Below are 22,894 nucleotides of genomic sequence, written 5' to 3'. Positions count from 1 at the left end.
GTTCTCTGAGGTCACTAATGAAAAAATACTTTTTGGAAATACCATGGATCACAGCGTAAGAATCGATGAGAATATTGCTTCCAAGATTTTGTATTATATGCCACTTATCATGCAACAAAACTCAGATTCATTGTGCTGTTAGCATTTGATGTGTCTAGGTTTCTAAGAAATCACTCTGAGTTATAGGAGTAACGATCCTCTTAAGGACCCATTTCTTTGGTCTTCTGTTGTCATCAGAATGCCAATTGCTCCGACAGTCACTCAGTTCTCTTCTGTTTCTTGACTAGAGTCTAATTTCGCTGCATGAGACTGCTGTAGGAGGCTTGGTTCTGGTGTATAGGGCACAGCCATACATATGAGGCCTTGTGTTGGGTAAGCGGTGCTCTGTGGGTGAAATCCTAGCCAAAACACCAATGACTAATAGTTACTCTCTGTTTTTCAGTTGAGGATGTTACCCTTCTTGAGCAAGAACTTATGGAAGAGGACAAAGTCCTGGAAGGAAGGGAAAATGTAAGGTGCCCTTCCTTAGCATGAAATATAAAAATGTCACTTCCTTAATTAGTGTTTGTGGTTGAGTTTTGCCATAAAACATGACAGTGTTACATATACTGATTGACATTTCATCTCTTTTCTGAAATAATAATAATAAAGGACATTTGCAAGTGCATGTTTACATTATAAATTATATGTTAAGTCTCCACCTGCATGCAAACGAAGTTTACTTCTTAGTATCCCTTGTAACTCTTGGGGTAGTGAGAGTTAGGGAGATATCCCCCAGGACATGTTTACTGGATATCCAGTTTATAACTTGTCCTGGGTGGTAAAAGTATGCTATTGCGTGTGCTTGATAATTTTTTTAATGGTCACAATTATAAATAAGTCCATGTACCAGCCAGTTATATGAACAAATTCTTACAATGTGTTTGCTTGTATAATTTCAGATTGACCTTGAAAATCCTGATAAAGGTTAGTATTTTACATTTCAATGTTGTGGAAAATTTGCCACTTTTTCCGAGATTTTCCTTAAATAGTGGCCCAGATTATAGATTTCACCAGGTTGAAAGGACAGGAAATAACTGAACATTATTCTGATAGTCTCACTTAAAACTTGTTGAAAAGAGTTCTCAAGGTCCTGAACTGTGGGCCATTGCTGCTTATCCCAGCTGAGGAACAAAACTGCCAGTATACCCCTGAAGTATTCTAGTCTCTAGTTCCTAGACCTACTATCCATAGAGGGCCTCCACTGTAATCACATAACCTTCACAAGAAATAGGAAGGTGGTGAAAGACTTGGACACAGCCATTCATGTGATGAGCACAAATGTATCCATTTCAGATTGGTTCAAGTTATTTCCGTATAGAAGCAATCAGTAGTGTAGTGCGACCCACATCTGTACTTTCTTGGCTTATGTCTTAGAAACTGGGTGCTAATGTGAAAAATTCATTCGTTAAATACATTAGAATACTTGATAATTTCAAACTGAACACAAGAAGTTCTTAACTATTCATGTACTGAAGACCTATATAGAAGTGACAGTGAAGCACTGAAAGTAGTCCTAAAACTGTTTGCCATGCTGATGAGCACTGTCATGAGGATGAATTGTAAAGAATGACCATAAACTTGCACATAAACATATGTACTGGCTTTTGTACTGTACTGAGCTTTCATCAGTAAATTGATGGTTCTTTGTACTCTTCTTCCTTTTATGGAACGATTTACAAGTCCTAGACATGCCTGTTCAATAGCTACTGTCATTCAGAATGAACATGAAGCATGTAATATGAATTCTATGAAGACTTAGTCATTGCCTCGAAATAAATGGGGAAACAATTCATTTGATATCAAGATCATGTTTTCATCATCAAACAACTGTTTCTGTTGATCTTAATACCCTTCATGACTGTTCCTTCCCCTCTTCCATAATGCTAATATCAGCTGTTCTTCTGTTGCTGCTTGTTCTCAATCACATTTCTTAGCTTCAGGCACCATTTGTATAGAAGGTTTTCTGAATGTGAACCATGAAGTTAATTTGACATCTCAAGAGTACCACCTTCACAGAGCGAAAAAATCCATTACTGTGTGAATCTAGGGATACAACTCTGTGTGCACAAGGAAATATGCAAAAGACATGACATTGGCAATGTGTAGTATTATGAAATGCTTCTAGTTTACATTGAGCTATACCTTTTGTTAATCCTATGGAAAGAAACTAGTTATTAATGTGAAATAATGCTTTTATTATTTGAATCCCAACTAAATTTTGAGCTTGTTTGGAGGTTGTAGCAGGGGAGCACAGCTACTTTATACCCTTGACCAATAACCAGTCCTCCTCTATTCAGGGAAGGTCCTCCTCCTCCACCATTCCACAGCTTCTGGAGGGATGCACATGGAGTGCTAAAGAGGATGGGCACACCCAAATAGCCAGCCAGATTAGCTGAATCAACCTTAGAAATCAAAGCATTGACAGATGTTGCAACCAGATCACCCTCACATCCCTCAAGTATATTTGAATTACCTTTTAGTAGCCTGTAAAAAATGGTTGCATATACTTACATCATGAATCATAGGATGTTGAAATGCTCTAAAATGTCGTGAGAAACTCGGTCGTGGTTGTGCACACCTTTATTCCCAGCACTCATGATGCAGAGGTAGGAGGATCGCCATACAATCAAGGCCACCCTGAGAATACAGAGGAATTCCAGGTCAGCCTGGACTACAGTGAAACCCTACCTTGAAAAACCAAGAAATGTCATGAGAACCTTAGTAATTTAGATGGCTTTTTAAACGTAAAGAAAGAAGAATGACAGGAATCTGCCATTGAATGTCACTATGCAGTATGAGTCACTTAACCTGTAGTTTTTCTTAATTATGAGATAGGACCTCCTCCAACCCAGGGATTCCTGAATTTCAGGGTCATCTGAACTTGGACTCAAATTTACATGCTGCCACTTGTTGAATGCTGAGATTACTGTTTTGTCATTTCATTGTGAACAACTTCTCCTGCTTCTTGCACTGACAAATGTTCATGCTTCTGTTACTTGTTCTTAGCAATTGTGCCCAAGTAGTATTGTTGTGTTTGGTTTGAGCATTGACTTGTGTTATGGTGAATTTGGTTAGGCACAACTCTCACAGTGCACTCACATGAACTTGGAGATATGGTCCAAGAGTTGGTTGAATGGAAAAGCTGGTCTGCTCCCTCTGTACCCTCAGGACTTAAACTAGTACCTTCATGTTCATGTCTTCCTTCACATAGTCTTGGATCTGAGAACACATTTGAATACCTCAGATGTGTTTAGAATTGGAGAATTCTTGGAAGTATTTATGTTTTGATGTTTTCTGATGTCACTACTGAAAAAATATTTTTGGAATTACCTTGGACCTTGCTTAAGGAATCTATGAGAATATTTCTTCTATGATTTTATATTATACACAACTTATCATGCAACAAACCTCAAATGGTCTGTGGTTTTAGAATTTCTTGTGTCTAGGTATCCAAGAAACCTCCTAGTTATTGGACTAATATTCTTTTTAAAGACTATTCTTTTGTCTTCCATTGTCATTACCAGAATCCCAAGGGCTCAGACAGTCACTTATTTCTCTTCTGCTTCCTATTTGAGTTTTTATTTTTATTTATTCGACAGAGAAAGAGAAAGAGAGAGAGAGAATGAGAGAGAGAGAGAGAGAGAGAGAGAGAGAGAGAGATAATGGGCTTGCTAGGACCTCCAACCACTACAAATGAACTCCAGACGTGTGTGTCCCCTTGTGGGCCTGGTTAACGTGGGTCCTCGGGAATTGAACCTGGTCCTTTGACTTTGCAGGCAGATGCCTTAACTGATAAGCAATCCCTCCAGCCCTCTCTTCTTGACTAGTATCTGATATCACTTGAGGAGGTTACTGTAGGAGCCTTGGTTCTGGTGTTTAGACCACAGCCATACCCATTGGCCTCTGTGTTGGCTAAGCAGTACTCTCTGAGTGAAACCCTAGCCATAACACCAATGACTAACAGTTACTCTGTTTTTTTTCAGTTGAGGAAATTACCCTTCTTGAGCAAGAATGTGCAGAAGAGGACAACGTCCTTGAAGGAAGGGAAAATGTAAGGTGACCTTTCTTAGCCTGAAACATAAAAATGTCACTTTCTTAATTTCCTGTTTTTGGTTGAGTTTTGCCATAAAACATGACAACTAGCATCATATACACTGACTGATATTTGAGCTCTTTTTCCAGAATAATCACAAAATAGAATATTATTGTTAACTCACGTGAAAGGACATTTGCAAGTGCATGTTTAGATTATAAGTTATATATTATACCTCCACCTGCTTGCAGTCTCCTCCTTGGTATCTGTTGCAGTCAGGTTCACATTGCCGGTAGGAATCACCCAACCAAGAGCAGCTTCTGGGAAAAAGAGCTTTATTTTGGCTTTCAGGCTCAAGGGGAAGCTCCATGATGGCAGGGGAATATGATGACATGAGAAGAGGGTGGACATCAACCCCTAACCAACATAAGGTGGACAACAGCAACAGGAGAGTGTGCCAGACACTGGCATGGGGAAACTAGCTATAACACCCATAAGCTTGCCCCCAACACTACACTGCCTCCAGAAGGTATTAATTTCTAATTGCTCTCATCTGGGAAACCTAGCATCCAGAACATCTAAGTTTATGGGGGACACCTGAATCAAACTATCACAGTATCCTTTGTAAATCTTGAGGTGGTAAGACTTAGAGAGACATCCTACAGGAGATGTTCAGTGGATATCCAGTGTATACCTCATCCTGGGTTGTAAATTTATGGCATTGCCTATGCTTGGCAATTTTTTTTAATGGTCACAATGAGAAATAAGTCCATGTGCCAATCAGTTTTATGAATCAATTCTTACAATGTGTTTGTTCTATAATTTCAGATTGACCTTGAAGACCCTGATAAAGGTTAGTATTTTACATGTTTTTTTGCGGAAAAAATTGCTACTTTTTCATAGATTTTCCTTAAATAATGTAGATTTCTACAGGTTGAAAGGACAGGAAACAACTTGGCATTATTCTTATAGTCTCAGTTAAAATTTGTTGAAAAGCTTTTTCAAGTTCCTAGCAGCAATGTACTCACTGCTCAGGTTTATGTGGGCTCAGGTACACATGGAAAGCAGGGGTCTGTTGTGCTTCTGTTTCTTGTGAGTTTGAACTTATGTATATGTGTGATTCTGCTTCTTCCTGGGGTTTTCTTTATTTCAGAAGATATTTGAAGCTTAAATCACAATTACCCTCACCTTCTCCATAAAAAAATCTATGACAAACATGTATCTACAGTGAGCATTATATAAATTAATGCCTGCAATGACACTTATATTTGTACCTGGAGTTGGTTTCATATCACCTCTACTACAGGAACATAATGAGAAATCTTATTTCTCAAGTTGGTATGTGGACAAAGAAGAGCACAGATCCAGAACTGTTGGTTATTGCTGTTTATCCCAGATTGTCATGCAGAAAATACTGAGAGGGGAGCAGAGGAACAAAACTGCCTGTGGACTCCTGAAGTACTCCAGTCTCTAGTTCCTAGATCTACCATCCATAGAGAAGCTCCACTGTCATCACATAACCTTCACAAGAAATAGGAAGTTGTTGAAAAACTTGGACCCAGTCATTCATGTGATGAGCACAAATATAACCATTTCAGATCAGTTCCAGTTATTTCCTTATAGAAGCAATCAGTAGTGTAGTGTGACCCACATCTGTACTTTCTTGGCTTATGTCTTAGAAATAGTGCTAATGTGAAAATTCATTAAATACTTTAGAATACTTGATAATTTCAAACTGAACACAAGAAGTTCTTAACTATTCATCTATTGATGACCTTATAGAAGTGACAGTGAAGCACTGAAAGTAGTACTAAGACTGTTTGCCATGCTGATGAGCACTGTCATGAGCACCAACATTAAGACCACCAGGACCCAATCAGTGGCACTCCCCCATAATGAACAATGTCAATGGTGACTGATAGTGTATAGCCACTAGTTCAGTGGAAACACAGAACACAGCAATACAAGGATGGAAGGAAACATGTTCAATGAGTTGTCTTTGAGAATGTTCAAGTCTTACATAGATTTTTAAAAAAATTCCTGACCTCAAAGTCCCCAGTTATCGTAATGGAAAACTGTGAAGCACAAGAAAAGATTGCTTGAAAAGTCCTAAGGATTGTACAGAATGTGGCAGTGCAGTAGCAGCAAAGAATAAAACTGGTAGCTTTGAGCCAGGTAAAGGAAAGTGATCATATATTTAACATGAAATGGGAAGAGGCAATGCCTACACCCTGATACTAAGTCATAATATAAAGTTAGTGCCTTGTATAGATTAAACAGCTCATGTGAAATAATTGGGAAACTAGACAATATCCAAAGACTCATATTCACTGTGATGGCTTCATTCTTCCCATCCTTTCACAATCTAGGAAGATATTAGGTCTCATGTGGGATGAAATGACCATATTCATCTGACTAAGATTCAGTTGTTCTTTGGTGTCATCTAGGACATCTGTGAACCAGGGGAAAGCTGAGGTTGGCCTTGTGTGAGCCATTGTGTGGCTTCATTGTTATAGTCAGGAACAGGTGAGCCACAAGATCTGCTGACTTCTATATGTTAAGGAAAGAGAACACTTGGGTGTACATATTGTAAAGAATGACCATAGGGCTGGAGAGATGGCTTAGCGGTTAAGCGCTTGCCTGTGAAGCCTAAGGACCCCAGTTCGAGGCTCAGTTCCCCAGGTCCCACGTTAGCCAGATGCACAAGGGGGCACACGCGTCTGGAGTTCATTTGCAGAGGCTGGAAGCCCTGGTGTGCCCATTCTCTCTCTCTCCCTCTATCTGTCTTTCTCTCTGTGTCTGTCGCTCTCAAATAAAAAGAATGACCATAAACTTGCACATAAGCATACATACCAGCTTCCTCACTGTACTGAACTTTCATGAGTAAATTGATGATACTTTGCACTGTGTTTCCTTTTATGGAACCATTTACATGATCTAGACATGCCTGTTCAAAAGCTAATATGTCATAAAGAATGCACATGAGGCATGTAAAATGAATTCTGTGAAGACTTAATAGTCATTTTGTGTCATTGCCTGGAAATAAGTGGGATACTACAATTCATTCCATTTAAAGATCCTATATTCATCAGCAAGTAACTGTTCCTGTTCATCTTAATATACTTTGTGAATCTTTCTTTGATAATGTGAAGATTAGCTCTTCTTTTCCTTTTTTTGCTAATTGTTGTCAATCACATGTTCTTAGCTTCAGGCACCATTGGTACAGCAGGCTCTGTGAACTTGAACCATGAGGTTACTGCCAGATCTCAAGAGAGTAACAAATAAAACCATCTATGATTGTCTGATCACAGAGAAACCACAATTGTGCATAAGACTTATAAAAAGGGATGTGACATTGGAAATTTTGTACTATTATGAAATACCTATTCTTTAAATTGTGATATGTTTATTTGGAGATCCCATGGACAACAAACTAGTTATAATGCATATTCTACAATAGAATCTCAACTTTCTTTGTATCAACTCTCTTTATCCAATAAAAAATGACATTATAGGCTACTATCATGGATGCCAGTATGTTGAAAACTGTCTTGCAATGTAATGAGGACTTTAGGAATTCAGATAACTGTACAAACAGGTAGAAAGAATGAGAAGAATGAGAAGATTCTTTCTTTGAATGTCAGTGTTCAATCTAAGTCTCCTCACCATCAGTATTTGTTAATTAGGAAACAGGACCTCCTCAACCCAGTAATTTGTGAAGTTCTTTGTGTCCCTGATATTGGACTCAAATTCACTTTCCCCCACTTGCTGAGTGCTAAGATTTTGGGCATGTGCTACATCATTTAGCAGAGCTCGTTTATTGTGTATCATTTACAGTGACTGTATTTCCAAAGACAAGGCTTCTATGTGTCATTTCTTTCTGCTCCTTTCCCATCCTTCTTTTAGCCAGAAGGATGAGTCAGCCACAGCTCAGTGCACACTTTCTAACCACTCACCAAAAGATATTCTTGATAACATAGATAAAGCTCCCTAATGGATTATACCTATTTGACAACATGATAACCATTGCTTTCTTTCCTGTCAGGTTCCATCTCCACAATATTGGAAGAAGGACCATTTGATGATGTAAGAGAATCTTTTTTGTGAAATGTAGAATCTGCACTTTATGTTCTTTCAGTGTGCAGCATTATTATGCAGACATGTTACTGGGTGCAATGGAGTTGAATAAGAATAACCTACCACTCAATTCATCACCTCCAAGGATAGTTCATGTGTCTCCCAAATGGAAGAAAAATTTCCAATACAAATGATTTATCTTCTTATATGAAGGCTTGTGTACTTCAAAGTGTAAATGTACTTGTACATGAAAAGTTCTTGACAGTTCTGCTATTGTCCTTTGTGAAAACTTTTTGGATTGTGACCAATTTGACTTGATTCAGTATTCCTGCATTTCCAAAGTAATACAAAGAAAGCCTTGCCTATGGTATTATCTGCTTCTCACAGTGTTTTATTTTCTATAATTGCAGGACTCCGATACCACATCATCGAGTATGTATGCTAAAGCTATTCCTTTTTTGAGGAAATATCTTTTGGTTTCAGTTCTTAAATCTCTGAATTTATGTTCCTTGTAGGAATGAGGGTTGGATGTCAGTTGTGAGTAAGATGAAATAGTCTTCCATGAAGGCTGTATGGAAAGCCTATGGAAACCTGAGGCTCATTGTCTATGAGTTAATGTGACTGTATCTAGTGTATGGAGGAATGGCTGAACCACTTTATTGACTAATGTGCACTTATATATGTATTACAGGTCAATGGAAGGACATAAGTAAAACAAGTTCAGGGAATGAAAATCAAAGTAAGTAACAGACATAATTTCTTGTCAGATCTAATGGAATTCAGGGCCTACCAGCACTCACATTTTACCTTATGCACAGTATTCTGAGTTCCTGGTAAAGGTAACATGAGAACCAGGACCTATGTATGGAGGTTTGTCTGCTTTTCCTTTTTCAAGGGAAGAATTGTCTGTTGGGCTGTTTGTGAGTTTTGCTGTGCCTTGCTCCCAGCTGATAAAGATGGTCTTTCCTAAAGGACCAACTACTTCCTGCTTCGTTCACTAACAAATCTCCAAGTCCTTGGTAGCTATTCTTAGCAATTGTGTACATGTAGTGTTTTGCTTGATTTGAGCATAATTATAAGCACTGCTGTCTATATGTTAGATATGCCTTGCTTCTGGCTATTAAAGATGAACTTTCTTACTCCTACCCAAGCCCATGAAGTATTGTATTGGATTGGATTTTGAACGCTGACCTTGTTATTAGGAATGTGTAGGGAACAAGTCTCACATGACAAGGTCTTCTCTCTATTGCTTCAGGGACTTACAACATGCATTCATGTTCCTCTGTCCCTCACTGATCCTGGTTAAGAAGGCACACTCAAGTACCTAAGATGCATTTTGGAGAGAAGAATTTTGCACTCTGTTTTCATGGTCATTGATAACACTCCTTAAACTGTATTATTTTCAATGCTATAGAACCATTGTCAATGAGATGTTGAGGATATTACCTTTAAAAATTATATTAGATTCCACTTAGCATGCATTATGACCCAGAAGGAGTGATGGTTTTAAAATATCATCTATCTGGTTTTCAAAGGGTTCACTGAGAATGATAGGACACTAGTCCTATTTCAAGACTGTGCCATTTGTACATTAGCAGAATGTGAAGGGCCCAAGGTACTCATTATTTTGCTGCCTCTTTGCTGTGGCCACCACTGAATCTAATCCTCCTGAACACAGTCATATACACAGTAGTCTATGAATAAAACATGAGCCTTACACTTGGGGATAACAATTCTATTGTCTTCCTAGTTGACGATGGTACTGTTCATGATCAGCTACACACTAATAGAAATGATGACAATGAGGCCAATGAACAGGTAAGGCAACCTTTCCTTGTCTGAAATAAAAATTTTCTTTCTTCATATCCTGTTTTAGTTGAACTTGGCTGTGAAAACTTGACTCTGAGCATTATAGATATTTACAAGTACTATATTCCATTTTATGGAGTGGTAGAAGAATAATAGGCCCTTACAAACTGTTGTCTTGTGCAAAAGGTCATTTTCAAATGGCAGCCTCATGAAATATATGGTACACCAGTTCTCTGCTAGGGTGCATGCATTGTCACTCCTTGTGTTCAGTGTTATATAATTCATGATCTACAGAGCCTTACAAATACATCCCCCAAGAAAAGATCATGACTTTCCAATGATGTACCTTCCATTGTTTGTAAAGCTTTGACTTTGTTAATATTTCTGGTATGTTGTCAACATTAGGAAGAGAAACATGTGTCAACAAGTCTCGTGATATACTTATTATGATGCCTTTGCTTCTCTAATTACAGATGGCTGCTGCTGAAAGTCAAAACGGTAAGTATTCTAGAATTCCTTGAAGAAGAAACACTGTAAATGATAAGATATGTGTTGTATCCTTACTAACTACTTTTTAGAGAGACACTGGGAATCTGTGTTTCTTGAATTGAAAAGGGTGAAGGGTACTTTGAAAAAGATGGTGATTGTTTAGGTAAGAACTTAGATTAAAGATTTCTGCACTTCTGGCAAGCAGTTGTACTCACTAGTTATTTACATGGTCCATCATGCATAGTGTATGGATCTTGCATTAATTTGAATACATGAGGTTCGTTATGATTTCCAAAGGTTTTGCATACTCAGAAACAAAGTACCCTGAGCCTTTCTAAAAAGTGTTCATTGCAAACACATACTTTACTTGAGTTATACAAGTTAAGTCATCCAGTCCCCTGTACACTTAATCCTGGAGCTAACTTGTTTCCAAATGCCACCTCAGGACAAAATGTAGAAAGTTAGCTCTCACATTTATGTATAGACAGTTGAAATCATGAGTCCAGGAGCATGTGCCAGTGCTGTTCTCCTGACATTGTCATGGAGCCATTAGCCCCAAGGCAGAGAGTTTAGAATTCCTATGTACTCCTGATAAACTCTAGTCTATAGTTTATTCATGAGACCCACCAACACAAGCTTACCACAATTTTCACATACAATAGAGAAGGATTAGGAATATGTTTCCACAGACCCTGGCATAGTCTTTTATGTGAAAATCTCAAATATACCTTGATGTTTTATGCCATTTTGCAGGTCCTTATAGACAGAATCAGTGATAAGGACAGTATGACCCACCTCTATAAGGTCTGGTGCTGTGTCTTAAAATCTCCTCCCAAACATGAAAATTAGAGAAATATTTCAATATACCTGATAATTTCACCCTGAGTCCAAAGAAAAAGCTCTAATGAGGTTTATAAAAGACCTTATAGGAGTGACAAATAAGCATAATTGTTTTGTAGTGGCTTTACCCCATTCAGCCACAGCTCACTGTACTGCACTGGCCTACACATGGATAGTCCCAATTAAGTAAAATGCATGGCATAATACATCAAGTCCAGAATGAGAATAAAGTGACATGTGCCAGGCATGGTGGCACACACCATTACTCCCAGCACTTGGGAAGTAGAAGTGGAGAATCACTGTGAGTTCATGGCCAATCTCAGAATACACAGTGAATGCCAGTTAGCCTGTGCTAGTATGTGACATGATCTCAAAAACATGATATATATTGGTTCTCACAAAAGCATAATGATGCCAATATCTTTCCCTCGTAAGTCATTCATTGTTGTATGACAAAGGATTATTAGATATATATATATATATATATAATATTTTGATATATCATAATAGCATGTGACCAGTGTTAAATTCTTTCCCTAGTATAATGTGTATCTTATTCAGGATAAAATCTTATGCACTGACTGATAAATGCAGAATTTGTGTTCAAGAATATCAGAAGGTTATAACAGGCTTAAAAGATATGAAGACACTACTGCAGTTCTACTGGGCATCAAGATAGTCTGAAGAAATGATAGTACTCTGACATTTACTCATAACATGTTCCAAAGAGTTGATCCCACCGGAAAAGCATTATTTCACATTGTGTTAGGCTCCTTTTAGTTAGAAAGTAAAAAAACACTGCTGCTCAATTCTCTAAGGCTTCTCATGGTCTTTTATTTCCAGTCAGAGGCCAACAATGGTTATTAATGAGGTATACCCATGAATTCTCTTACTATAGCTAAGCCCTTGACCTTTCATCATATCAATCAGAGACCTGATTCATTAATAAGTGCACCATCAGTTACGATTTACTGTATGTCCTTCTAGATATTTCAGAGGAGGATGAAATTACTCCCTCCACGACGACATATACACAGACACATTTTGTACAGGTAAAAGAGCTTTTTCTTTTGCAAAGATAGAAAGGATACTTTCATGATTTCTTTATTTTTTTGGTCGATATAATTTATTGAACAATGAGGTTCATAATATATACTATAGATTGTAGCATGTTTGCCTAAGAAGGGAAGGAAATGGAATTTTACCAAATCCTGATTTGAAGAGTGTCCACAACTGCCAGTGTTGGTGGCACACTCCATAATCTGGCATATTCCTTCATCTGGAGCAAGTGTTCCTATTTAGATTAAAATTTCAAATTTTTTTTAGGGGGGGTTCAAGGTGGAGTCTCACTCTGGTCCACGCTGACCTGGAATTAACCACATAGTCTCAGGGTAGCCTCAAACTCATGGATATCCTCCTACCTCTGCCTCCAGATTTCTGGGGTTAAAGGCATGTGCCACCATGCCCAGCTAGGTTTTTTTTTTTTCTACTCAAATGTGGACAGGCTAACTGTGCAAGGTCCAAAAAGTATGGGTGTTTTGTCTAAGTACCTTCTTCTGGTACTTGTGAGGATTTCTATGTTTGGAATAGAGTTTAGGTGTTCCCTGATGTCAGTGTGGTGGAAGATTCCTATGTCCTATGTATTGTTGTATTGATAATAACTTTCAATCATGAGGACCCTCTAGAAAATGGGGACATACTGACACCTGGCCCTCCCATTTAGAAGATGGGAAGTTCACTCAAGAACAAGATAGTTCTAAGTTTCTCTATCATGTTTCTGTGTATCTTATGAACTGTCATTGAAGGCCCAGCATACAGAGCGGGACTTTGAGACAGCATAAGTGTCAAAAGTATGCTTTCTCACAAAATACCCAATGTCACATACCTTGTGGCAGCAAGACAGAAAAGACAAAAACAGTGTTGGACTTACTGTGCTTTTCTGTTCTGTATCCCATTTTCCCAAGTCACTGGGAGAAGAAAAAAATCTGGGCTAAGATAAAACAGCTTGATCTGGAACTCACATTTTTTCTCTGTCTATTACAGATTGGATCATGGAAGACAGGATTACGTATGTACTCTAAAAGCCCCTTCTGAAGACACATTTTAAATAAGAATAGTGTAAATATTGGTTCTTTAGTCTGGTTCACCACTATGATCTGAGCCTTATGAAGGGAACAAGATTTGAGAGTACAACCCCTGGATTCAGTGGTGTTCCTTTTATTTGCTTTCAGATTTTGTGAGTGAATGTCTGCCTATATATAGGTTGTATTGTTGTTATTGTGGTTGAGGACATGAATTTTAATCCCAATTACCTGACCTAATTTCCAATGGAAGTTCCTCAAGAAATAAATAAATGCAAAATACAGACTCTACCTATGTTAACTAGTTCCAAACTCATCAAGGCATGTATGGTAGATTTATTTCCCTATGTATCCTTACAGAGATGAATAAACTATCACACAGAGGTAAGGGTCCAGGCTCACCAACTATGGGGTATAGGATCCTCAAGAGTTTCTCAAATATATGGTCCAATATTGCTATTACAGTTCCACTTCTATTTATCCTACCAGGACATCAGTAGGCGCTGTGTAAGAGTTCTAGGCTATCAATTTGGTTATATAGCTCAGTTGGTAGAGAGTTTGTCTTATGTGTGGTAAATTTATGGTTCTATTTCCAGCATTACAGAAAAAAAAATACTCTAGTTGTTCTATGCATACCAGAGGTACTCCAGTTTTAGAGATGCCAAACACTACCATGATTGCCTGAGTGGTCATGACAGAGGCCAGGCATGGTGGCATACATACATAATCCCAGCATTCAGGGGTGGGGGCAGAGATATAAGGATCATTATGAGTTTGAGGCCAGCCAGAGACTGCATGGTGAATTTCAGATCAACATGGGCTAGAGTTACACCCTACCACAAAAAAGCTGAAGAGAAAGAAGCTAAGATAGCATTGACATTCAGACATTCTCAAATGAATGATATAAAATAAAACATTCTTCAGGTGAGATCATAGCTTCTGAGAATAGGAAACACTCCACATGAAAACGTGTTGTATGTGTGTGTGTCATAAGTGGATATCTATTAGGCATTTGTCATTGTGGTTAGAACTGTTGAAGTACTTAAGCTGGTTGACCAGCATTATTAGGAGCCCAAAGAGCAACAAAGCTTACTGATAACATCCACTCATCATGCCAGTCAACACTTGCTAGTCAGGGTCAATCATTCTTTTGGTAGCACACTTAAGAATGTGAGCTGGACTCTGCTCAAAAAGTACTATTCTGTGACTTATAGTGTGCATGATGATGGGTGAATGAAAGCAAACAGTGCCAATCCACTCAGTGGATTTGTATCAACAGTACAGGAAAGTGTGGCTGGATATCATTTTTTCAGAATGTGTTGTGCATTGGGATGTGTCTGTGTGTGCAGACCTTGGCTCTGGAGGACCTTGGTAAGAAGAGTTCACATAGGCTAAGAATATAGTTTGCAAGAATACAGCATTCAGGAATTCCTAGATTCATTTCCTAGTACTTAACAAAACTAGATATGTTTGAGTACTCCTGTAATCTGAAACCTTGAGAACAAAAGGAAATAGAATCAGAATTTCAAGGCTATTATCATCTACATTATTATTGTTTGGCATTATACTGTTTAAAGAAGAAGGTTTTATGAAATTTTTGGTGTCATAGTTCAATTTTTTTTTTTTTTTAACTTTGTTTGAGGTAAGGTCTCACTCTAGCCGAGGCTGACCTGGAATTCACTATGTAGTCTCAGGGTGGCCTCGAACTCATGGTGATCCCCCTACCTCTGGCTCCCGAGTGCTGGGATTAAAGGCATGCGCCACCACGCCCAGCCCTGTAGTTCAAATATTAGAACAGAAGGCTCATATGACTTTAACTATGTTCATTCTTTGTAGATATTCTAAAATGAATTTGGATATTGACAAGGAAACATACCCATAGCTCAGTCATGCTGGTCTTTTCCCTATATTATAACATAGCAGCTTACAGTTTTGAGGGGAAGTTTCATTGTGTAATGGAAAGTATCACACAGCAGACAGTGGATATCACATCAGTCATACCAGCTTGAAGAGAGCAGAGAAAATCATCTAGCTCTGAACACGAAGTGGACTGAACTAGTAAATCCTCAAGGTCCACCCAGTAATTTCATATGTCCCCCAGCAAGGTTTCACCTCCCAGAGACTCCACCAGCTGGGTATGGAACATGAGGCTTAATCACAAACATAAGAGGCTCTGGGAGACACTTTACAATCCAACTCTACAGTTAGTGTTTGCATTTCTAGGAAGATTTCCTTGCTTTTTTTTTTTTCTTTCCCAATGGAGGGTCTTATTCTAGCCCCAGCTGAACTGGAATTGAATATGTAGTCTCAGGTTGGCCTGGACATCATGATGATCCTCCTACCTCTCCCTCCCAAGGGCTAGGATTAAAGGTGTGCACCATGATGCCTGCCCATAAAAAAGATTTTCTGGGCTGGATAGATGGCTTAGTGGTTAAGCACTTGCCTGTAAAGCCTAAGGACCCTGATTCGAGGCTTGATTCCCCAGAACCCACATTAGCCAGATGCACAAGGGGGCACACACGTCTGGAGTTTATTTACAGTGGCTAGAGGCCCTGGCATGCCCATTCTCTCTCTCTCTTTCTCTGTCTATTTCTCTCTCCATTGTTCTCAAATAAATAAACAACAATTATTTTTTTAAAATTCTGTGAATATAGCTTTTCTCTCTACTGGAAAAATAGGCTACATTACTGACATTGCATTCCACAGTTCAAATATGTTTAGTTTTATAAGTATTTATGTCCCTTCAGGGACATCACCTGGATCTGGAGCTTTCTTTAGGGAAATATTAATATTGATTCAGTTTGCTCAGTAGATTGGCTTACTCAGGTTGTCTTTTGTATGATCCTTGAAGGAGTAAGTCCTTCATGTATGTACATCTCATCCGGGTCAAATTATGGCTGCAAAGCTCTTCACATTATGCCTTCCCATGCTTTCGATAGTCTGGGGTCAGCTGTGATAGCCACTGTGTCGGCATGCTGAAAGTGTCCTGGTCCCAAGTTTGGCAAAGCTCTGCAGTGTGTTGGCCTTATGTTCCCTGTGACAATGGGAAAATAAATATGTGTTCTTCAGTGAAACTTGGTAGTGTGGCTCCATGACCTGTTTTAATTTATGTTAATTTTTGTTTATTTTCTAATTTTACAGAATCATGTTTTTAATTTCACGTTTGAATTACTCTATAGCTCACCATTCTCTTATTTAATTTTCAAATTTTAGTTATTATACCCTTTTAAATTTGCATTTCAGTTTTACATACTTCTATATCAGCATTGTTTTGTTGCATTCCATGCTTAATACTAAATTCTTATTTTCTTCAGGTCAATATTTTCGCAGAGCTTTTACAGCTCCTTACTTCTCTGATTGTTACTTTAGCCTGTGTCCTTCTTTTGGTAAGTGTTTTGGAAGGGTCCACTTCATATCTTCTAAATTTCTAATTAATTCTCATATTGTTCAGATACTATATGTTCATGTGGTCACTTGCATGGGAATTTTTGTTGTGGTTTACTTGAAGTAGCTCTGAAACCTTTCACACATATACAGTTAGGGGGAGACATCTGTCAGATCTAAAAATGACAGTTCTAAAAAGCAACTCTGAAGTAGTACCTTCCAGTTGTCCCTTACACATTTTCTTCATAATGGGACTGCTACTGTCTAGTCCACCTCTAGACCTAGAGAGTGGAGGATTGTGCAGGAGAGGTTAAGATGCCATCAAGCATCTTGATCATAAATAATGCTTCCTGCGCTGTAAGTGTTGGTTGTTTTCCAGGATCCCAAAATACCTGTGATGTGGAAGGAAGAATTTTTGGGAGTCCTTATGTTTTCACTTCCACAGATGTCACCACATTCTTCAAATACTGTTAGATCACAGTCTTTGTGACAATATCCTAAAGTGTTTGTGATTAGATGCTGCATAACATGAATTATAACTCACATTGTTTCATGGCTTTAGAACATCACCCACTGAGGCTCAAAAGTGATCATTATGAGTGATACGATACTATGCTATTGCCTGTTGTCTTTCTTTGCCATTAGCAGAATGCCACAGGATAAGTTTCTCATTTCTTCACTGCTCTTCTTTAGTGTCCAAATGCACTAATGAAGCTGCTGGAATAACTACTCAATCTAAGTTCTATTGCACAGTCATTAAACTCCAAGTGTATTCTAAGTAAAGCATGAGCCATAGCACCAATGTCTAACAGTTACTCTTTTGTGTTCCTAGATATAGCAGACAGCTCTCTGGATGTGGCATATATAGGCACAGAAACCTCATTTGAAATACGTGAAAAGGTAAAATGACATGCCCTTGCCTGAAAAAACAAAGTTGCTTGATTTTTTGTTTTGAGTTGAAGATGGAATAAAAACATCTCAGTGAGCATTATAGATACTCAAAGATAGCAAGGTGTGGTAGCTCTTGCCTTTAAACTCAGCACTCAAGAGGCAGAGGTAGGAGGATCACTGAGAGTTCGAGCCCTTGAGAGACTACAGAGTGAATTGCAGATAAGCATGAGCTTGAGTGAGACCCTACATCAAAAAACAAACAGCAGAAAACAAACAAACCAAAAAAAAGACCCAAATATAGCTGATCCTGTTTACTGGAATGGTAGAATAATCAATTCCAACAGTTCTCTTATGTGAAAGGACCTTTGAAAATGGCAGCATCAGGTTACACACACTGTACACTAGGCCTCCTCATGCTTGGAAGTGGTATCTTCTCCCTTGTTGCAGTAGTTTGAATTAATGACATAAAGAGAGATAGAGATATGTTTTACACACAGAGATCATGGGTTCCCAATGCTGTGTCTTATCCTTGTTTTATAAGCCCTTCACTTTTTCAATGCTTTTTGTATGTCTTCAATATAAGGAAGAGAAATAATACCATGTGCTCACAAATACCAAGACTTAGTTCTTACAATGTCTTTGCTTCTATTATTGCAGACAGATGCTGATGAAAATTCAATTGGTAAGTATTCTAGAATTCCTTGGCAAGAAAAACTAGATGTTTGGAATACTTACTGAATTATCTTTGGTAAGTGTATGGTTTTCACTTTCTGGATGCTTCATGGATTGAGGATGTTTTGGAGAAAAAAAACCTTTCTACTTCAATAGTTATAGTCTGGTATCTAGAAGCATTTGCACTTACATTAGGTTTAATTGGGCTTGTATATGTGAAGAATCTGGGGCCTTGTGTGCATCTCTTTGTTATTATTTTGAATATATGTGTGGTTATGTCTAATATTGTGTTTTCTCAGAATATATTTGGTTTTAGACACAATAACACTCAACTCACTCCATCCAATTCTATGCCAAACCTACATTAAATGAACATTATGTAAATTATTCATCCAGTCCTCAGTATGTTTTTGCCTGAAATTGGTTTGATATCACTGCTGGTACAGAACCTAAACCTTCATTTTGAATGTAGACAAGTAGAAGCATGACTCCAGATGTCTGGACCTATCTGTTCCTCTCTGATTCTGAATTGTACTTATGCCTTGTCATAGCCCTAGATCTGTGAATCTATAGTGCATGTGTATTTCTGAAATAGTTCATGCTCTAGTTCCTAGATCTCCTCTATCCCAGAGTTGCCACATAAACTACACAACTTACAGGAAGGTGTTTCCACAGACTTTGGCATAGTCGTTCATGTGAAGAGCACAAATATTACCTGTGTATGCTCAGTGCATAGATTTTGTGGTGAAAGCAATCAGTAGGACAACATGAGTTACCTCTGAAAATCCTTAGGACATGTCTTGGAAATGGGCCATAAACATAAAATTATTTCAGTAATTTTGGTCACTTAATTTAAACTTAAGATAATAAAATGCTCAAATATGTGCTTATTGAAGACCTTAGAGGAGGAATAAGCAAAAACTGAAAGTTGGTTGTCTACCTTGCTGCCATACTTGTTCTGAGTCTCTTATGCTTCTGGGTTAAGAGCATCAGGACCCATCTCATGCCAGTGCCCACATGCACATGGCTATTGTGACTGTCCAGTGTGGTCTCTGCATCCACTAGCTCAACAGAAACACAGGACATGGAGAGTGAAGAATGGAAGGAGAGTTGGAATTATCTTCGTTTGGATTCCCAATACTTTTGTAACCTTTTTGATGTTCATTAACTTAGGTTCACCAGTTAATGAAATGGAGAGTCCTAGTTTTAGTTCTAGGACCCTGAAAAATAGTTTGTTTTAAGTGCTATGAGAATTATATAGAATGTTGCGATACAATAGTAATGTAGGCAAATCTGATGGGTTTTGTCCTTTTAACGATCACATTTTTTTTTAAAATTAATTCCAAATGAGCAAAAGAAATGACCAGAGTGTCACTGAATCATAGTAGATAGTTAAGGCCTTGTATACCCTGAACATGTTATGCCACCATTCTGTGGACTCTAAGCATAAATATAAAAACTTACTTCCACCATTATGACTTAATGTTCTTTCCACACTTCTTCTACAAAGAAATAATTCAATTAGAAAGAAATAACCATGTTCTTCTGGCCAAGTGTCAAATGTTGTTAGTAATCACTTAGGAAATCTGCAGGGAGGGCAAAGCTGAGCACACAGGATCCTCCAAGGACCCATTCCTCCTGACCTGCTTCTTCATCTGCCCCCTGCTTTTATTAGGAAGTGGTGTGGTTACTGTTCTGTGTGTGCTTTTGTGTAAACCATATAAATAATCTAGAGATGCTTAGACAGTTGACAAGTCAGCATGAACATATGTCACACAAACTCAAATCTGTGAAGATTAGCAATTTATTGATTGCCTAGAAATTAATAGGCAAACTCTATTTGTTAGATCCAAAGACTTGAATGCTTCTTCCTATGATAATTTAAAATTTAAATTTATTGCTAACTGTTCTGAATCAGGTCTCTTAACATCACATATACACAAAAGGCTCTGTGAGCTGGTACCTGGGATTCATGCAAGACCTCTCAGCATTCTGCTTCACAGACCATGACACAATACCCACTGACTTTCCTGATCACAGGGAAACAAGACAGTGTGCACACACAATTCATAAAGACAACATGACACTTGAGAATTCTGTATTTGAGCATCATGTAGCAAACCTTTAGTGACAGATATGATATAATTCACTTGCTATCGTGGAGACCATTTCACCATCAAAACTGGCATTGTATCAACTTAGGTATCCTGTAAATAAAAGTGGCAGCATACACACCATCATCCTGGATCCAACCATATTGCAGTGGACTTGGTAATGTCATTCGGACCTTATCAATTCTGCTGGTTTTCCAAACATGAGGGAAGACTGTCAGGAGTCTTCCATTAATGTCACTGTGTAGTATATGTCATCACACATTCATTATTTGTTTTAGTTGTGAGACAGGGATTTCTGTAGACCAGGGATTCATGAAATTCACTATGATTGGCCTCAAACCCTTCTGGCTTCACTTTTTTGGTTGCTGGGATCACATTCATGTGTCACCCAGTTAAGTTCACTGGGATTAGAGTGTATCATTCATAATGTCTATAACTGTAAGGCCATGTTTCTATATTTCATTCCTTCCTATTCATTTATATTACTTTTATAGCCAGGATTCGAGCCCGCCAGCACCTTAGTTCACACTTACTAATTATCCACCTCCCTGTAGCCTTGTCCACATAGCTAAAGTTCCCCAAACGATCCATAACCATCAGTTATTAGCATACTGATATGTTCTGTTTCATCCTAGGCGTGTCAACAGCACAGTCACCAGAGGAACTGCAGCACGATGTAAAGCACTGTTCTTTGTCTTCTATAGAAATAGAGGCCTCTTTTTCAGTCAGTGTGAATAATTCTTGGATAGGTATATGTTACTGGGTGGTGTGGAGTTGAATTGAACTCTCCTGTACACCATTCCTGGGTCTCTAGGACAATTAATCTCATCATATTCTTATAAGCGAATGGTAGAAGGATTTCCCTCTGGGTTGATTTTCCTTCTCATACTAAGGATTGTGTACTTGCTGGGTAAATGGTCTTGAGAAGTACACTGTGCATGAATAGCATTTTTCCTTTGTAGTGTTGTCTTTTGTGACAGCCTTTTAGGCATGTGGCCATTGAATGGACCCACTGTTCCCCTGTCTGTATTCCTAAGTTATAAAAACAAAACAAACAAAAAATACCCAAGCCAGTGGTGTATGCTTTTAATCCTAGCATTTGGGAGACAGATAGAAATGTGGTGAGTTTGAGCCCACCCTGAGATAACATAGTGAAATCCAGGTCAACAGGTGCTAAAGCGAGACCCTATCATGAAAAAAACAAAAAAGGGGGGGGGGAGAGGAAGGAAGGAAGGAAGGAAGGAAGGAAGGAAGGAAGGAAGGAAGGAAGGAAGGAAGAAAGAAAGAAACCTAAACCTATGTAAATAAAGTGAGTGGGATGTCCTGATTCTCACCTAATTTCCTTTGCTATGTTTGCAGGGCTCTATCACATCAAAGACTGGTATGTATAGTATATTAGTCATGTGTTTAAGAAGTATCCTACTGTTTCAGTGCCAAGTTCCTGACCTAATTTCCTGATAGGAATGAAGGTTGGGTGTGAGCTATAAGTGAGATGAAATTATTCTTCCATAAATACTGTATGGACAGTCAATGCAAATGGACATTGATGTTCAAGGAGCCAACATGGCCTCATGTGGTGTAGGCATGACTTAGTGACCCACTGAATCTACTGACTTGCTTGTAGAAGTCAGTAATATAAATCAAGGTAATGTTATAAGTGTTGGGGTTGTCAAGAATAAAGATTGTCATAAGTGATCATGTTTCTAGTCAGATTCTGTGAGAGAGAGACCCAGAAGAGGTCAGGTTATGCCTTCAGCTCAGGAGACTGAAAGTCTCTAAAAGGCATCAACGGGCACAAGGAAAAAAGTGCTGAGGCCTTATGCTTTTACCTTTTAGACACATTATTGTTACAGTGCTGTTTGCATGCTGAGAATGTCCTTGTTTGGGCTACTATTTAAGGATGGGTGTTTCCAAAAGACCTATTCTTCCTGCTCCTGCCATTGACAAACCTCCAAGCCTTTGGTATATCCTCTCAGTAATTGTGCCCATGACATGTTGTGTTGAGTTTTGAGCTTTGAACTCAGATATAGGGAATGCAGTGGGTCACAGCTCTCACATGTCACTGACATGAACCTGAAGATAAGGTATTATTGTGTGGGATTTGAAATCAGTGAGTCTCAGGCCCCATGGATCCTCATCCTTACCTAATAAGTTCACTTAACCACTGAACAGTCTTTATAGCCCTGTCTGGAGAGTTTTAATATGTGTGATTCTGTCTGAGGTTATGAATTCTCAGAAGAGAATTCCAGCTTAGAAAAGAATTACCCACAGCCAATTCCTAACATCAAGCAAAGCCATGACAAAAGCATAATTTACACCAATTAGGACTAACTCATGCAATCAACTACATTTATTCCTGGAGCAGGAAAGAAAGAAACAATCTGGACATTCCAAATTTGTGTGAAAGCAAGTGAAAATTTGAATCCAGGTGTGTAGACCAGTAGTTCCCCTCAGATTCTCAA

At 38.4% G+C, this 22,894-nt stretch overlaps 1 protein-coding gene across 1 annotated transcript in view; it reads left to right on the top strand.

Annotated features, from left to right (window-relative positions):
• LOC123459466 overlaps positions 1 to 22,894 on the top strand; it is a 70,442-nt gene that overhangs the window by 29,821 nt on the left and 17,727 nt on the right. Inside the window, exons 15-30 of the mRNA XM_045146087.1 lie at positions 443 to 510; positions 942 to 966; positions 4,026 to 4,093; positions 4,904 to 4,928; positions 8,121 to 8,161; positions 8,563 to 8,584; positions 8,844 to 8,891; positions 9,903 to 9,970; positions 10,435 to 10,459; positions 12,278 to 12,342; positions 13,334 to 13,358; positions 16,686 to 16,757; positions 17,588 to 17,655; positions 18,304 to 18,328; positions 21,068 to 21,108; positions 21,792 to 21,813. Coding sequence (XP_045002022.1) covers positions 443 to 510; positions 942 to 966; positions 4,026 to 4,093; positions 4,904 to 4,928; positions 8,121 to 8,161; positions 8,563 to 8,584; positions 8,844 to 8,891; positions 9,903 to 9,970; positions 10,435 to 10,459; positions 12,278 to 12,342; positions 13,334 to 13,358; positions 16,686 to 16,757; positions 17,588 to 17,655; positions 18,304 to 18,328; positions 21,068 to 21,108; positions 21,792 to 21,813 — 708 coding nt within the window. The remainder of the gene's footprint in view (positions 1 to 442; positions 511 to 941; positions 967 to 4,025; positions 4,094 to 4,903; positions 4,929 to 8,120; positions 8,162 to 8,562; positions 8,585 to 8,843; positions 8,892 to 9,902; positions 9,971 to 10,434; positions 10,460 to 12,277; positions 12,343 to 13,333; positions 13,359 to 16,685; positions 16,758 to 17,587; positions 17,656 to 18,303; positions 18,329 to 21,067; positions 21,109 to 21,791; positions 21,814 to 22,894) is intronic.

The sequence above is a fragment of the Jaculus jaculus genome, chromosome 3 (genome assembly GCF_020740685.1).
Source record: "Jaculus jaculus isolate mJacJac1 chromosome 3, mJacJac1.mat.Y.cur, whole genome shotgun sequence".
Taxonomy (NCBI): domain Eukaryota; kingdom Metazoa; phylum Chordata; class Mammalia; order Rodentia; family Dipodidae; genus Jaculus; species Jaculus jaculus.
This window is presented reverse-complemented; position numbering and strand designations above follow the sequence as displayed.